Source organism: Hypomesus transpacificus, chromosome 11 (genome assembly GCF_021917145.1).
Source record: "Hypomesus transpacificus isolate Combined female chromosome 11, fHypTra1, whole genome shotgun sequence".
Taxonomy (NCBI): domain Eukaryota; kingdom Metazoa; phylum Chordata; class Actinopteri; order Osmeriformes; family Osmeridae; genus Hypomesus; species Hypomesus transpacificus.
Genome location: NC_061070.1, coordinates 12,651,951 through 12,669,690, shown reverse-complemented (window position 1 = coordinate 12,669,690; position 17,740 = coordinate 12,651,951). Strand labels below are relative to the sequence as shown.

At 43.7% G+C, this 17,740-nt stretch overlaps 2 protein-coding genes across 4 annotated transcripts; both read left to right on the top strand.

Moving 5' to 3' along the window:
- Positions 1-97: 97 nt before the first annotated feature.
- On the top strand, positions 98-7,166 carry LOC124473965 (bifunctional 3'-phosphoadenosine 5'-phosphosulfate synthase 2-like). 2 transcript variants are annotated; one of them, XM_047029755.1, is made up of 12 exons: positions 98-402; positions 2,286-2,367; positions 2,521-2,756; positions 2,912-3,050; positions 3,255-3,373; positions 4,100-4,213; positions 4,585-4,696; positions 4,800-5,005; positions 5,233-5,368; positions 5,590-5,858; positions 5,936-6,165; positions 6,295-7,166. In XM_047029755.1, exons 1-12 carry the CDS (start codon positions 376-378, stop codon positions 6,434-6,436), a joined length of 1,812 nt encoding a protein of 603 aa, XP_046885711.1. In that variant the 5' UTR covers positions 98-375; the 3' UTR covers positions 6,437-7,166. The 2 variants fall into 2 exon arrangements, with proteins under 2 accessions (XP_046885711.1, XP_046885710.1); XM_047029754.1 differs by having other exon boundaries at positions 99-402; positions 2,253-2,367; positions 6,295-7,157.
- A 1,164-nt stretch (positions 7,167-8,330) lies between these two features.
- ptena (phosphatase and tensin homolog A) lies at positions 8,331-17,656 on the top strand. 2 transcript variants are annotated; one of them, XM_047029775.1, is made up of 10 exons: positions 8,331-9,313; positions 12,518-12,602; positions 12,795-12,839; positions 12,935-12,978; positions 13,226-13,464; positions 13,634-13,775; positions 15,129-15,197; positions 15,795-15,961; positions 16,178-16,468; positions 16,631-17,656. In XM_047029775.1, exons 1-10 carry the CDS (start codon positions 9,235-9,237, stop codon positions 16,814-16,816), a joined length of 1,347 nt encoding a protein of 448 aa, XP_046885731.1. In that variant the 5' UTR covers positions 8,331-9,234; the 3' UTR covers positions 16,817-17,656. The 2 variants fall into 2 exon arrangements, with proteins under 2 accessions (XP_046885731.1, XP_046885732.1); XM_047029776.1 differs by lacking the exon at positions 15,129-15,197.
- Positions 17,657-17,740: the final 84 nt, after the last annotated feature.

Here is a 17,740-nt window from a genome sequence, read left to right as displayed (position 1 = left end):
ACAACCGCTTCTTACTCTCTGAAAACATTGCATAAGCATGACTTGGTTGAAAGTTTAAGACTACCCTCATTCCGGGTCAGCCCTACTACTGCACATTTGTTTGTCTTTATGCAAAGTTAGTACCGGAGTTAAACTACCGTGTCGTGAGCTGAAAGTATTGGCTGGCATTCAGGAATATGCAGATTTTTGGACCTTGGAGAAGACATGGAGGATGGGCCAGAGAAATGCAACGTGTCTGGGATAACTTATAAAACAACAGTTCTTTAAATGACCGTCGGAGTTGTGATTTGAAAGCGACAAACCGACGCCCGGCAATCATCGAACTATTTATGCCCTAGGTCCAAAGTTCATTGGTTGCAATTACTATTGTGCACCATGTCGGAAGTTAGAAAGCTGCGTACGGTAAGTTGCAGAAAACTATAGAATTTGATGTGGATTTTTTTTAGTTGTTTAATAGCAGAATGCACTATGGCCATATTCTGCTCTGGTTCACTGGACGATTATGAACCGGTTTTTCTTTTGTGAATAACAAAATACTTGCACCTTACTCTGGTTCACTGATAATTACCAACACTTCTGTTCAGGTAGGCTTACATAATATTAATAATAATCATAATTGGCTTAATTTACCCATAGCACACACAATGTTTGATAAAACTATTACATTCTAGTTTTAACTTATGGCATCTTACATGACATACTGTGGTGTTACTTGTCTTGTGAGGAGTGATGCCTTATCATATGCTAATAAACCAGTGAAATATGGGATTATCATTATTTCACTGGTATGGTATGGTATGGTGAACAATCCAACGCAATAATTGGATTGTTCACTTATTGTTGAAAACGTACAAAATAATCTAGCATAGACCAGGGATTGACAATCAAAAGCCTGTTTCATAGACATTCAAGGTAGCTTTTACTTTTGAGGTTAGAATACATTTGCTTTCATATAGTGTAGTATCTCGCTCAAAAAATCCCTGCAGGGATCCAACTGAATTTGTTTAGCGACCACAGACAGACACATTTGTGTACATCCTTTGCATAGTCAACTGTGTCCACCGAGGAGATCTGGAAAATGTAACTTGTTACATAATATGGATTCATAGGCGTACACAGCAATAAAAAGACTGACAACATGATTGAAAAAGCTTTCAGTTATGGAGAGCGAGAGAAAGAATGGCAGAGTCTAATGTGTACTGCTTCTCATACTGTATTGAATGCAGCTCATGGAAGGATGAGTGATTAGAGAGTAGTGTTTGCTCAGGCTGACTGGATGCTACAAATGGTTTATTTTCCTTTTATTCATTCTGCTATGCATTTTGGGGTGCGTATTGTTGGCTGGTTGATAATTTGTCAGATGTTGACGCACATTAATCGGCGTGGGAAGTTGACTATATTATTCAGAATTAGGGTTAGGTTGAAGCAGTTGGCTTTCCTGCAGCTTATTTTGCATAGTAAAATAATTAATCAAATCCACTTCATTTATAACAGAGACTGGGTTGTGTGTTATGTCCTCCTCAGAGACGCACCTTAGTGTGTCAAGGTTGCTAATTTCTGTAGCCCACACCCAGTGGGATCACTGTTGCTAGTGTAGTGGCTGGTTGTGAGAATTTACCAAAGGGGAGGAGGGATGCATGGAAGGAGGGAGAGGGTCTACTGGACTGGGCAGGCATGTGGACATTGGGTCTGCCACATCATTTCTGGGACTCGGCACACTGGAAACATTGTCCAGCTGGTTCCCTCCCTCCCAGTCAGTAGGTAAAACAAGCTCCATCTGACTCTGCAGGAGTCCATTCAGCTGTGCTGAACTCCCATAGAAATGTGCTGGATGAAACCCAGACACATCAGGTTGAATGGAAGCTCATTTCATTGCTATGCTGTAATAAAGTTGTATCTGCCACACTCTGGATTATTTTAATGACAGTCCGGACACCACCTGATACATCAGCATAGACTGTTAGTTTGGCGACCATAGATACTAAGAAAATAAAATTGGTTAATATAATGCAATATGGAAGCGACTTAAAACAGAAGCAGATGGAGACCCATTGGATTCCTGGAACAAAACTTGCTGATACAGTAAATTGCAAGTCAGATAGCACCAGCTCACCTTAAGCTACATGACTTATACAATGCTGTAAAATGGAGAGAGCCAAAGCTATAAACTTGAGCATCTGAGCTGATCTACTGAACTTTTATTTTTTATAAAAACAATGTTTTGTTCTGACAATGTGTTCTTTTGATATCAGGATCTGAACAGATCCACCAATGTGGTGTACCAGTCCCCAAATGTGAGCAGGGTCAAGAGAGGCCAGGTGGTGGGGACCAGAGGAGGCTTCAGAGGCTGCACTGTCTGGCTTACAGGTAAACACTCTTGGCCATCTCTCTCCCTCTTGAAGCTTGGACATGGGTTTCTCAGGGTGTACTTAGGACTACTGTACCCCTTGACACCTCCCAAAGAGAACTTGGCTTTTCGTTTGGCAGGGTATCTTACACTATATCTCCTCTTGTGTCCAGGTCTGTCAGGGGCTGGGAAGACCACCATTGGCTTTGCCCTGGAGGAGTACCTGGTCTCCCATGGCATTCCCTGCTATTCTCTAGATGGAGATAATATTCGCCACGGCCTCAACAAGAACCTTGGTTTCAGCGCCATTGATCGCGAGGAGAACATTCGTCGCATCGCAGAGGTGGCCAGGCTTTTCGCCGACGCCGGCTTGGTCTGCATCACTAGCTTCATCTCCCCCTACACTAAGGTACATACCATGCGTACACACTTTTCATTCTCCAAATCTTACTGTTGATGTCTATCTGAACTGCTCTTTCTTTAAGTTCCCACAGAGAATTTAAATAACATACCATACTGCAGCAAAGAGATTCTGATACTCATGAGACTCTACTGTTTATAAAGGATCGTGATGATGCCAGGAAGATACATGAAAGTGCTGGCTTGCCTTTCTTCGAAATGTTTGTCAACGCTTCGCTGGAGGTGTGTGAAAACCGCGATGTAAAGGGACTCTACAAGAAAGCCCGTGCTGGGGAAATCAAAGGTATTTGTTAGGAACTGTCCTTAACTTTCTTTCTCATCAGCAGAACTATGCCATCCTTAGATATGGATTGCAGGCTTAAAATGTAACACACCTACAGTATAATATACCTTTCCTCTTTTAACTTGAAACATCTTCTTTCTATTGAGAATGTAATTTTCTGTAATGATGTAATCTGATCGATAATACCTTTCACCTGTTTCTCAGGGTTTACCGGAATTGATTCAGAGTATGAACATCCTAATACCCCAGACTTGGTGCTGAAGACTGGAGACCTAACAGTCAACGAGTGCATTCAACAGGTGGTGGAGCTGCTTAGGGAACAGGTGGGTGTGACAGACAGACACACACACACCCCGCACACAAGTCTTTGAGAAGCAGAGCACAACTTATTTGCATCTCATCCATAAAAGAGCCACAGAACGTTTCAAGCAGACCCAATCCGCTTTCCCACCGCATAGTATTAGCTCATATCAAATCAACTCGACTACACACTCTTTTAGTACCAGGTACTTTGCTTTTCACAGCAGTACCTCTCAATGTAGCTGGTTATCATAGCGATACAGCATGAAACTGCCGTGATGTCATCTTCAATGCGACAAACACCACTCTCACTGGATCCTTTTGTTGGCAACAAATAAAGGATCATCTGCATCTCCTCAATATGGTTTGCCAGTTAATCAAGTACTCTGGTAAATTAAAAAAGTTGTGGAAGCTATAGTAGCAGCTTAGGTATGAAAAAATTGCAGATTTGTGCAGGATGTCCCGTTTTGCGATTTTCTCCCATTAGCAGTCTGCAGTGTTTTCATGTCACCCTTTGGCATCAGTTCTCTTGGAACCTTGAAGGAAGTGACTCAAAAAAAAGTACCAGGTACCAGGTTTTCCCAATGGAAAACCAAAAAAGCAAGTAGAGTTTAGTCAAGCCGGAACCATTCAGTGGAAAGGCACTATATGACACCAAAGCATATATTGACAGTTAACCAGAGATGTATATTTAAAGTGCAGTCATGAAGGCTATTTAATCATGTTTTACTCTATTGCTTCTTGTACAGAATATTGTGCCCAATGGAATCACGGAAAACGTGAATGAGCTGTTTGTTCCAGAGAACAAGCTGAAGCTGGCACAGGCTGACGCTAAAACATTGCCAACCATCAGCATCACCAAGGTAACACTCTGACCCATAATCACTCCATATCTTTTTATTGGGGCCCAGATGGACATGGGTCAATACTGGACCGGAGGCAGACCTGGCTTTTCACAACCTGCTGGTCATCCATTCTGTTTAGACTTAGTATGTTTTACAATGTGTCCTTACACACTGAAATCCACATAAAGTATGCCCTATGCAGCATTGTTCAGTATAAATTGGAGTGAAGTGAAATCTAAAGAACATAATATTCAGCATACATTCTAAATACAGTAGATATATCTTTTTTTTTTTCTTCATGATCTATATCACCACACATCATTCATGTGTAATGTAATGCATTGTGTATAGTAGTGTCGTGTTTTAAGGGCTTTTCCTATGTCCCCCAGATGGACCTCCAGTGGGTGCAGGTCCTGGCGGAGGGCTGGGCCAGCCCCCTGAAGGGCTTTATGAGGGAGAGAGAATTCCTCCAGGTACTGCACTTTGGAAACCTTCTGGACGGTAAGAGAGAGAAGGCATTTAAAGGAAGACATATTATAAGAAGATTATATTACCTCATATCCAACTCGGGTCACCCATCCAATGATATCATTTCCTGCCGCAGGTGGAATCATAAACATGTCAGTCCCGATCGTCCTACCAGTTACCATGGAGACCAAGCAGAGCCTAGATGGCTGTGCAGCGATAGCTCTTGAGTATCAGGGTTCTAGAGTGGCTATCCTTCGAAATCCTGAATTTTACGAACATCGCAAAGAGGAGCGCTGTGCCCGCCAGTGGGGCACCACCTGCCCACAGCACCCCTACATTAAGGTGACTTTAGCTTGTTTTTGTCCTTAAAACACCAACTACCCTAAATAAATTACTACAACGAGAGGTAAAATGTACAGAGTTGAAGCCCTTATTTGTATGTAACAAATGTTGGAATTATGTCTTCGTAGTATTATAACATAATAACATTATGTAATGTGTAATTGTATACATCTCCAAGCCTACATAATTGCATATTTCGTCATTTAAATTGCAAATACCTTTTCCAGATGGTGATGGAGGGAGGTGACTGGTTAGTTGGTGGTGACCTTGAGGTGCTGGAGCGAATCCGTTGGAATGACGGTCTTGACCAGTACCGCCTTACTCCACGGGAGCTGAAGCAGAAATTCAAAAAGATGAAAGCAGGTTAGAGGGTCCTCTGCACACTACTGGACATAAAGTCTACAGGGGGGGAGGATCAGTATGCAGAGGTTGAATGATAAATGCATAATCTTCTGTATGTATAATCTTTTTTCTACACTTGACAAACACCTGACAAAGGACCAAATGCAAAAATACCTAAAATGGTCATTTTAAAAGGCATGGCTGATGGAGGATTTCTCTTTCTGCCTCCCTCTTGTCCGTAGATGCAATTTTTGCCTTCCAACTGCGGAACCCAGTTCACAACGGCCACGCCCTGCTGATGCAGGATACCAAGCGTCGTCTACTGGAGCGTGGCTACAAGAACCCTGTCCTGCTGCTTCACCCTCTGGGGGGCTGGACCAAGGACGACGACGTGCCCCTGGACTGGCGTATGAAACAGCATGCAGCGGTGCTGGAGGAGGGAGTACTGGAACCTAGCAGCACCATCGTGGCCATCTTCCCGTCGCCCATGATGTACGCTGGGCCCACCGAGGTATGTGTGGGGCCTGGACAGTTGAAGAGTGTAGTGGTGATTGCTGCAATCCTGGTATGTCGTTCTCTCTCCCTCAGGTCCAGTGGCATTGCAGGGCCCGGATGGTTGCAGGCGCTAACTTTTACATCGTGGGTCGTGATCCTGCAGGCATGCCCCACCCAGAGACCAAACAGGACTTGTATGAGCCAACTCATGGAGGGAAGGTCCTTACCATGGCCCCTGGCCTCACCTCTGTAGAGATCATTCCTTTCAGAGTGGCTGCCTACAACAAGTCCAAGAAGGCCATGGACTTTTATGATAATGAAAGGTAAGATGGATCTTCATTTGTGGAGAACACCATAAGAGCAGAACCAATAGACAATATCTACAGTCAAAAGTATTTCTCTCTGTTTTCCTCGTTTCCTACATCCCTCTCTTCCTCTCCTTTCTCTCTCAGACATGATGAGTTTGAGTTCATCTCTGGAACCAGAATGAGGAAGATGGCAAGGAGTGGGGAGAACCCCCCCGATGGTTTTATGGCTCCCAAAGCCTGGAAGGTCCTGACAGAGTACTACAGTTCTTTACAGAAAGACCAGTAGCCAGTCCAGCCTGGAGGACACATAACTTATTTCCTATACCAGGCTTTCCACAAGAACAGCCAGTTACTTATGCACCAGAGCTCTTAAACTAAATAATCCCAATGTTGTATGAGGATTTGAAAGATAACCAAATTGTTTGGGATGTTGTGAATACAGTTAAGACAGTACCATGTTGTCACCAAATTTTTAACTTCCATAATATTTGTAATGTATGACTATCACTTGAATGATGCATTGTATGTTGCATGTGAGATTAAATTGTATAACAACCTTTCCAGAAATCGATCTATATCAAGAGATAACATGAACATTTAATAATTGTTTATATGCATGTGTAGACATACTTTTTCACTATCAGGAGAAAGTGGCTTTCCCATTGAATGTAAACATTGCACTGTGGAAATGTTCTCTAATCTGAAAGGACTGAAATGAAGACCCCATTACCTAATGGTATAAGTACTGTGAAGTGGCTTTCATCTCTCAATACATCATCGTTTATGTTTTGGCATGGTCTCTGTGAGGACTGACAGCAGTGGAGGGGAAATGTAAAATAAAACAAAAATATTACTGCATTCCAACAAGAAAACTGCCCCTTCATAGAAATAATGTGTCCGTCAGTTATTTGCCTTTACATCGATATATTCATTAAACCTTGCAAAATAAATAATCAATCATTGTGATACCAGCTTAGAAGATTTGTTATTTTTTTTGATAACCCAAGTTTCTTGAGAAGCATGAAATACTATTGAGTTTCTTACGTAACTTCAAATCCAAGATCTAAAATCAACGCAAGAACAGAAACTGAAGGGTAATCCTGCCATCTTCTGGTAGTAAAATGTAGTGGAAATACAAGGTCGGTACACATAAACTGCACCATGCTAAGAGGTGCCTAGAACTAAGAAACAGTAAGACTGGTTTAATCTTCAAAATTATAAGGGAAGGGAGACTATATTAATACAGGAATGTGCAGATGGTAAAGCATATTAATAACCTGACTGGAAAAAAGAAACATGTAAGCAACTGCATTATCATAACTGTTGGAAGTCACTTTTTCCCTCACTGTTTGAAGTCACTTTTTTCCTTGAAATAGGATGGTTTTATTAAAATAACACAATTCTCATGATGACAACATCTGTGTATAAAAAAATACCACATACAATGTCATCAGTGTCTGTCATCAGATGGTTCAGAGGCTGAAAATATTCGAATATCATGCCAGAGAGTCAGATTGAGGCAATGATGAAATATGACTGGCAGTAAACCTGCTTAAGTTGAAGTAAGGTGAATAGGGGAATGGTCTCTTTAAAAAAAAAAATCCATTGGCTTTGCAGGGGATCAGATCAATGAATATGCTGTTCCAGGTAACCCCATTAAAATCTAAGTGCACCCTCAATGCTTTACATTATACAGTCGACGTGTGGTACATGTGCGGTATGTTTACATGATGTTCCATCATATACAGCATTTGTTGGATAATATTAAGAAACGTCATGTGATGCAGTAACTTAGGGTGTTGTCAGTTTTACCAAATAATTATAACCCATACGTAACTTTTAAAATGCCTGCAAATAGAGAACTGCACATCACGCCCCCCGCAATCACTTATTTTTTTTTTACTATTGAGCACATCATGCAGATTTTTCCTTGAGTGTCTGCACGGTTGCAATCAGGTAATCTACAATTTATTTAAATCAATCACAATCTGATTTGTTATGTAAGTTGTTTCAGTAAATAATAAAATAATGAAAAAGTGAAAGCGCTACAAAAAAAAATTCAAATAGGCTATGACTACAGCAACGTTAAAAGTGACATTGATTGTTAGAAACTTCCCTAATTACAGACACACGTGATCACTTTGACAGGAGCGGAGCGTTGCATGCGCCCTAATTTTGTCCTTCCGCTGCCAACATTGAACTAGCTAAGCATAAAAAATGATATCTGAAAAGGGACGTAAACATCAAGCGACGTACATTTTTGTCTGTCCATGAATGTTTAATATATGTTGAAATGGAGAAACCCGGTTTTGTTTTATTTAAAGGACTATATGTTCACGGCGGTAGGATATTTCTCCTAAAATCCTAGCCTGGTCTACATTATTTTTTCCTCTGTTGGAAGCCATGATGGGAGCTTGAGAGTTCAGCTGGAGAGAGAAACGAGAAGATAAAATGATTCCCCGGGACCTAACTGTCAAACGAATCTGTGCATATAATTGATCTTTGTATAGCCATTATACAGTGAAGGTGGAGCCTGTCAGATTTTCAATGTATTTCTGCAATCCATTGACGACTATGTTGATTCGCTAGGAGGGTTTTGGATCAAAAAGCTAGCTAGCTAGTTAGCTAGCACTAGCTAGCTAATTACGTCTGAGTGGCTACTGCCTGCGAGGGTTGTCTTGCTTAAATTCTTCTAGCGCTGGAGAGTTTTCTTTCCTTGCTGTCAATCACGTTGGCTGCTATTAAGCCAGGGGCCTGGACCGTGTCTGGTATCTTACCGTTCGGCGGGAGCAGACTGGATGCTTTTTCTTTGGAGGACCTGCAAGACAAATTCCAGGATTGGAAAGTCGGGCCTGCACAGAGGAGCAGAGCAAGGCCCGTCTTTATGATCCAGAAGAAGAAGCCATTCTAATCCTACTCACAACGACAACCACTGCTAGCTAGGCTAGCTAGCAGCTTGTCTGTCAGTGCGTGGAAGGGGCTGTCAAAATCAAGAGAGCAAAGGGCGATTGAGAGACAAAGTCATTGTCAGCGAAAGCAAGATTTCTTTTAATAATTTTAAAACCATAGACTCCTGTCACTACAATGGCTGCGATTATAAAAGAAATGGTCAGTCGGAACAAAAGGAGATATCAGGAGGATGGGTTCGACTTGGACTTAACATGTATCCTTTGCGCCATGTAACTGTCAATTTTTTTCTTGTAAAATTGCAATAGGTATTTCGCTGCTGTCACGTTATTTTCTATTATCTTTGTTTGTCAGTTAGGCTAGTGTTTATGTTGTGTGCATCTTCAGCTAGCTAATGAGCTATAAAGCGAGTAGGCTAACATCTTTTCGCTAGCTACAGTACCCAGAGCAGGGTTTAGTTGTCTGGCTGTTATTACTACCAAGTTTAAACCAGACATCCAAAGGCATGGGACACGTTGGATCTAGCTTCAAGAGCATGCCGAAATGCCAGATTCAGACTTATATTTGGTAGAAAGCTAGACTAAGTCCCAGATATCATCAGAATATTAGCTGTGCAAAGTCTATTTTCCCCCGATAGACACCAAGTACTGTACGAACCGGATGACCACAGTTTCAGTAATGATAATGAAGGATAAGAATAGCAGTCGTGATAAGTGGACATTTGATTTACTTTTTGTCTTGGCATATATTGCCGTTGTAGGTACATAAGGTGATGCATGTTCAGTTCATACACACAATGGCATCGATTCGATAATATTTCAGTTGATAGGTATGTATTCGCATACTTCTGTATTTACTTAAGTGTTTGCATGCACATTTGACTAGATCCAACATCTTTCAGGCATGCCTGTCATGCTGCCTAACACCAGCCCAGAGCTGTCTGCAGTATCACAAGTGAAATAATTTGTGCAGAGATGGATCCAACTGCAGTCCTGGATAGTGTATTTTCTTCTTGCTGTATTATTCACATGAGAAGAAACGTCTCTGCGTAACCAATTTCATATTGGTTGTGATCGCTATTCGTTTGACGGTGTGAGTTCTATCACAGCATTGATTTAGTATCTGACTTTTATTATCTTTGGTGGGGTTGTCTAGTAGTGTTGTCTGGTAGTGTTGTGTCTTGTAGTAAATTAAGCAAGAAATGTGTCTCTGCAGTTAATAAGACTATGACCACAAGTGACAGTTTCCGCTTATCCATGTCTTGTCCGCTGGTTTGAACAATCCCATATATTTGTTTTTTTGGTGGGGGCTGGGAGGTTTCTTAAAACAATATGGAACCATCACAGTTATCTAATACACTGTCACAGTTCTTAGAAAAGCCCTTAAAATAGAGCAGCAGTGATCTTGTATCAGCATTGCTGCCCAACTAAGTGCCCCCCATACACACACACCTTACCCACCATTGCTCTTGCTGTCTTTCAACAATTCTCTTTCCTTCCCTTGCACTCATCCCTTGCTCTCTTCTTGAGCTTTTTTTTTTTTTTTTTCTTCCCCTCTGGGTTCTCCCTCCTGCTCTCTCTCCCACACTCGCGCACAGTCAAGAAGTTGGCCAGAACACTGAGTTGAGGCAGCCCTGACTTTGGAGAAAAGGCGTGCCTGAACACGGACCCCCACCCCCCGCCCTCCTTTTTCTTGTTTTAAGAAGCTTCCGTCGGGGGTCCTGCATGTGTGTTTCCTCCCAGCTGCAGAGAGCAAAGCCCCCATGCCCTGGACTGGAGCTCTCCTGGGAGCACTGGAGCTTTTTCAAAACACTTACAATGGTTTGACTGGAATCACTCTGCCAGTGTGACCAAAGGTTGAAGCCTATTAAATGTCGTAGAGCATTTCTTTTGGCTCCTAATTAGGTCTTTGAGGCATTAATGGAAATTATGTTGCAGTATGTATAGACTGGCTGGTAGGATCAAGGCCACAGGGAAGTAGCCAGGCGTTATGCAAATACAGTATCTCTGCTGTGTTCGTTATATTTATGCATTGCATTATGATTAAAACCTCAGATCTGTTGGCTTTAAAAGCTGGTTTTGAAGTCGTGTAGTTACTGCATTCGTCTTAACAGGGATAACCCCCATCCCCTCCGCCCACCCCCCCATTTATAACAACATAGAGATATGCTTCCAAATTTTTGCTAAAAGAATTGTGCTGTATTGAACCTTCTGAAAGGGAGTTCAGCTGGTTGGCATTGTGACATAATCACTCGTCCAGCATCGGGGCAGTCTTTTATCACTCCATCTACAGATGGAAGCACCCTCCATGACGCGAGGCAGCTGGGAGAGACAGTGCTCTTTTTCTGAGGGAGTGTGCAGGCAGGCAGGCAGCAGGATGAGGAGTCTGCAGAGAGACAGGCAGGAGGCTCACCTTGCTCACCACCACAGCTGTCGGAGGCGTGTGTCGAATCTTTCCGACCAGTTTGAAAAACGAATTTCTTTTTCTTTCTTTTTTTTTTGCCCAGAGAAGAAGTCGAACTAGAAATGAAAGACATATCCAATTAGAAATGTTTAGCCGTTCTATTTTTGACACCGTGACAGAAAATGTAAGAAAAGGCTTCCCTTTAGTCAGTGGTTCAAGTGCAAAATCCCACATCTTATGTAGACACGTATACTGCAGTAACAGGTAGGCGTTGAGACTGAGCTGAGAGAATATGCATGCCAGCTCAATTATTTTTTCCAGTGCTAATGCATACAATTGGACACGGGTATTATACATCATCAAGCTGTTGGAATAAACAGTAATTGGATAAGACATCTTTCCACTAACTGTGAGAACTTCAGTTCACCGATATGCTCCGTATACATTGCAAAATCCCGAAAGATCGTTGCAAGGGCAACACGGCGCAGCTGAACGTGACCGCTTTAATGACCCTCTGAGGGCGGATATATGTCTGAAGTCTACACAGGTCGGCCTGTTGTGTCTTGTAGACTGCAAACCCACCAGACTTGTGTTTTCCTCTCCCTGCTGACGTCTGCGCGGTTGGCCGTGGCGGTCCTAGGCCTGCGTTCGATCCGTAGAAAATATTCGGTGTGATTAGTCTGAGCTCGCGGGAGAGATAAGCCCAACAATTTGTGATGATCTCAATATAACTTGGCCTCTAAAAATACATGCAGGTCAAGCAGCGGGGGCTCTCCCACATGTGGGCCCTGCTAAAGTAGGAAGAGCACTCCAGTGCTCGCACAGGCAAGGCCATCTGTCCAAACTCTCCTCTGGCCAGCACTCATCTCACCCGTTGCTGAACAATGAGGTCCACGTTCAAGCAAAAGTTGTCCGGTTTTTGATGGAAGAAGAGTGGTGGTGGTGTTCTAAAGACACTGCCATCACTACAGCGACTTGGGTGTTGTTGGCGTGATGGGAATATGTGGGCTTGTGTCCAGCACATGAATGCATTTGTCCTTGACCCTTCAATGAACAGATATCTATCCCAATATAATTGCAATGGGCTTTCCTGCAGAGAGACTTGAAGGAGTATACAGAAACAATATAGATGATGTTGTACGGTGAGTACCTGCTGCTCTGCACAGGGTCAACTATTGATTGACATTGCAAACTTTAGTTGGAAATGTGGACCGAGTGCGTTTGGACTGAAACAATTTCTGTCTGTCGAGGATTGCCGAGGTGTAGAAGGCAGGCTATGGAGTGGATTGACTGCCAATGGGGCAAAATGGAATAAACTTTTCTTCTTCCAACAGGTTTCTTGACTTAAAACATAAAAACCATTACAAAATCTACAACCTGTAAGTATTGTGCCTGTCTAATCTGTCTTTGAAGTTTGGAGCTGTTTTAATTCCTCCCGTGCGAGCGCTGACATCAAATGTCCTTCCCCTTTCAGCTGCGCAGAAAGACACTACGATGCTGCCAAATTTAACTGCAGAGGTAGGCCATGGCAAACGGTACATGCACAGAAACGCACACCGCAGTCACTATGGCAACTGACCCGCACTCTCAGCCAGGCATACTTGTGCGTGTTTCGGGGAGAGCAAACGACACTTTAAGAAGAAAATATTTGAAAAGGATTTTCTCTCTCCCGTTTTCCTCCCCATCCCTGTGTCCCTCCCCCGTCTCTCTCCTGTCTCCGTCTCTTCCTCCTCCCCCACCCCTGTCCTCCCGCGCCCTCCATCAGTTGCACAGTACCCCTTTGAAGACCACAACCCCCCTCAGCTGGAGCTCATCAAGCCGTTCTGTGAAGACCTCGACCAATGGCTGAGCGAGGACGACAATCATGTGGCCGCCATCCACTGCAAGGCAGGGAAGGGGCGCACGGGCGTCATGATCTGCGCCTACCTGCTGCACCGCCGCAAGTTCCTGAAGGCTCAGGAAGCCCTCGACTTCTACGGGGAAGTCAGGACAAGGGACAAGAAGGTCAGTCAACTGGGCTCAAGAGACGTATTCTTGGGGTGGTCGTTGTTTGCAGAGCAGGCAATAGTTCTGCCTCTCTCGCACACAAAGGCCTATTTTAAGGAAATGATAAGTTCCCTTTCCTTAGGAACAGTTTTAAGCCTATGCCTGTTGTCCTGTGGTTGTTGTCCAGGGAGTGACCATCCCTAGCCAGCGTCGCTACGTCTACTACTACAGCTACCTTCTGAAGAACCAGCTGGAGTACAAGCCCGTGGCACTCCTCTTCCACAAAATGGTGTTCGAGACGCTGCCCATGTTCAGTGGAGGCACCTGCAGTGAGTTTCTCTTTCACGCTTTTGTTTTTCTCTCTCTCTTTTTGGGTCTCTCTGTCGTTCGTTCGATTCTAAATCTAACCAGGGCAAAGGCATATGCTCTTCAAATGGGAGAAAGGTCCGAGAGTGTGTTTACAATACAGCCTGCCTACAATCTAGTGGTGCTTGTGTTAGGATGGGCAGGAATCATTGTCAGCTAAAGATCCTGGGTCATGTGTCGGAAGTGTAAATGGATTCTCCCCTCGTTGGTGGTCTTGGTATTGATTAGGATGAGGGAATGGTGAGCAGTGTCGACCTCTCTTCTGAAAGCTGTGCTTGCAGCAGGACTTGTGACCTGTAACTGGAGCACAATCCTAACAACCAAGGACAGAGGGGTTGTTTTTAAGACTTGTTTTAAGTTTTCAGTTTTGATTGGCTCTTTCGGAAAAGATCCATGCTTAGTCTACCAGTTATCAGTTCCTGTGGGGTGGTGAATAAGTGCCACAACTGCATGCCTCCTAGTTTTTGCTCAAGGCGCGTTTCAGACTTTTCTACTTGCCAGTCTAGTTCAGATACGAGGGTGTGGAACGAGGCTATGTGCTTCTATAACCAGAGACCCTGGTGCAGTCTACAGTCCTGTGTAGTCCTTTTGCCTAACCAAAATCTTTTTTATCAAATGTGCATCAAGTAAGCCATCTTTTCAGTGATGTGCTTTAACTTTTTTGGAATTCATGGATCATCGCTCTTTCTCCTCCTCTCTCTGGATTTGAAAAGGTGCCACCGAATGTTGCTTGTCGAAAGTGTACCTCTCTCTTCCTCATGTGTGGTATCTCTGTGCTCTCTTCACCCAGCTAACACGCCAATGTCCTCTTTCCCTCTTTAACACTCCCCGAAGGCCCCATTCTTTGGTTTGAAGTTCTCCTTTTTATCCAGGCGGACACATCACCCAGTTAGCATGCAGCCCCTAGCCACATCAGCACAGCCAAGGCTTATAGGAAGACGAGATCACTTTGAAAATATTAGTTTGCCATCAGACACGAATGAATGCACAAGGCCGTATGTGGTAGATTTAAGAGCGGTCTAATCTACAATCTGGAGTTTCCATCTCTCCCCCCCCTTATAAAATCTGAATGTACAAGACCGAGTACCAGGATCCTTTTGGACTAGATTGAGTCAAGATGGCAATCTCCCTTTGAAAGCCATGTATGTTATTTTTATCTGTGTGGATGCCTGCAGTATGTGCATAATTGATATCCTAACATTCATTTGTAGAGATAGGACTGCTGTGTTGGGAAACCCCTGCTGGCCCCGTGTGTGTGTGAAATGTTTGCGTGTGTGTGGTGTGTGTGTGTTAATCTCCTTCTCTCTCTCTAAAAGGGGACAGTACCGTTAAAAACAGGAGCGAGCCAACCCCTCAGGGCTTCAAGAAAGGGAATTGGCATTGGGGTAAATGAGACTTTCATCCATTTTTCTTCATCCGTCCACTTGTATTGGCCCTTTCGATATCGGTACCAGGACAAGCCGAAGGGAGTCCCTGATGGTAGGAAAGCAGATGTAGGCCTAGCTTGCTCTAAGTAAACCCCACTAGGTGAAGGCCTGTGAAGAACTATCTCCTTCATTTCTCCAGCTCTGTTTGAGTCTCGCTACAGTAATGTCTCGGGGCCTAGAGAGAGCCAAACACCATATAGAATGATAGACCCGCATTTTCCTTTTTTGTTTTCGTTGCGCCTTTGCGTGTTCTCAACTTAGCATACGACCGTGAATCATCAGAATAGGGCTGTAGGCCTTGGTTCATGGTCTCCCTGGGTGGCCTTTGTTTTCCTTACTTTCCGATTTGAGAGGACTGCCCTATCTTGTCAAACTGCTTACTTTACCTGGGGATGTGGCTGAAACTCTGAAACTAACACTGGTATCTTCTGTCTTCTACCTTGTTGGCCTCTCTCTCTCTCTTTCACATCCCCCGCCACACACTCGCACACACACCCACCATCATTCACTTTGATCTCTCCCTCGCTCTCCATCTCTCTGGTTGACACGACTCAGACCCCCAGTTTGTGGTGTACCAGCTGAAAGTCAAGATTCACACGTCCAACCCGGCTCACACACGGCGCGAGGACAAGCACATGCTCTTCGAGTTCCCCCAGCCACTGCCAGTGTGTGGAGACATCAAAGTCGAGTTCTTTCACAAGCAGAACAAAATGATGAAGAAGGTTGGTCAGCTTTGATTGAGTCAGTAGTCATTTTTTCGATTTTATTCTGGTCCAGAACTGCACTGTGGCCTAGCACGGTATCTTGGACCACCATGACTTTAGGTGTACCAAATGTATCACTCATGTAAGATCCCAGAGAGGTTACAGACATGACAGCTAGTACTTCTCTCTCTTTCCGCCTCTTCTTCCGCCTTTTCCTCCATGTCCCATTACCAGGACAAGATGTTTCATTTCTGGGTGAACACCTACTTCATCCCCGGACCATCCCTGGAGGACATCGGGGAGAAGGTGGAGAACGGGTCTGTGGTGAACGACGTGGACCCCCTGGCCACTCCGCCTCAGCCCCCGCCGCCGCCGCCGCCGCCTTCCTCCCAGGGCCAGTGGCCCCGAGCTCCCCCTGAGCGCATGGACAGCGACAGGGACTACCTCATCCTGGCCCTCACAAAGAACGACCTGGACAAGGCCAACAAAGATAAAGCCAACCGCTACTTTTCCCCCAACTTCAAGGTGAGGGTGAGCAGGGCGACTTGTAAAATGTGCTAGAACTGTGGCTTGGGGAATGATGATCAAATGTTTTGTAATACCTTCAAGTCATTAGAATTTGTATATATATATTTTTTACTAAATCTGCTTGTGCAATTGTCTTTCTTTTATCCGTCACGGCTGCAGGTGAAGCTCTATTTTACAAAAACCGTGGAAGAGCCTTCGAATTCCGAGGCAAGCACTTCGACATCCGTCACTCCCGACGCTAGCGACAATGAACCGGATCATTATCGATATTCCGACACCACTGACTCTGATCCGGAAAACGAACCTTTTGACGAGGAGCAGCATACACAGATCACGAAAGTGTGAAACTCTTTTTAACAGCAAAGGAAAAGATACACCAGAGAAAAACAAGGAGAAAACTTGAATATGAACTCAAAGAAGAACCTTTTGTCCTTTCCCTCCCCCCCAACGGCAATAGAGTATCATCATGTCGAATGCCAATTTTAGGAGAAAAAGATTAATATCCTGACCAATATATAGTTTTTAATATTCTTTTCTTTGGCACGGACGTTTACCATGTGCGAGGTATTGACACTGTTGCGCCGTGGGAAAAGGTGCTGTAGCTGTACAATGTGTGCATGTATATACATATGTATGTGTATATATAAATATATATATATATATATATATATATACACACACATATATATGTATATATATATATACATGCGTAAACAAACTTTTTTGTGTCAAAGACAATGGAAAGAGTAACACAATCAGGAGATGAGGAGTTGACACGTGGGAGAAGTTAGCTAGAATGATATAGGACTATGCTGCTCCTTCTCCTGTTGAAACCAAGGCCAGTGCTGCAGTCACTTTGTTTCTCTCCCCCCCTCCCCCCTCTTCTCCTCTTTCCTCTTCTGTCCCTCCATCCACCTCTCCTCCTCCCCTCATCCTCCTTTACTGTGAATGCTTCTTGTGCTCTTTGCAGGCTGTCCCACGCAACTTTTTGCAGTGAAAACTGCATGCAGGCAGTGGTCGGGGGAGGGCAGGGGTTATGAAGAGGCTGTGATGTCTAAAGCATTGCCATTCCTTTTCCCACTGTGTATATGTTAAATTATGCAGAACAAGGCATCCCATGTAATTGTCAATGTTTTTTTTTTGTTTTTTTTATCCTAAGATAATAAAAATATAATACACGAAAAACAGCAGGGAGACAAGTGTTTGCAATAATGTCAACACTACATTTAGAAGACAGTGCTGGTGTGCATGTATTGGAAGTAGCGTCCA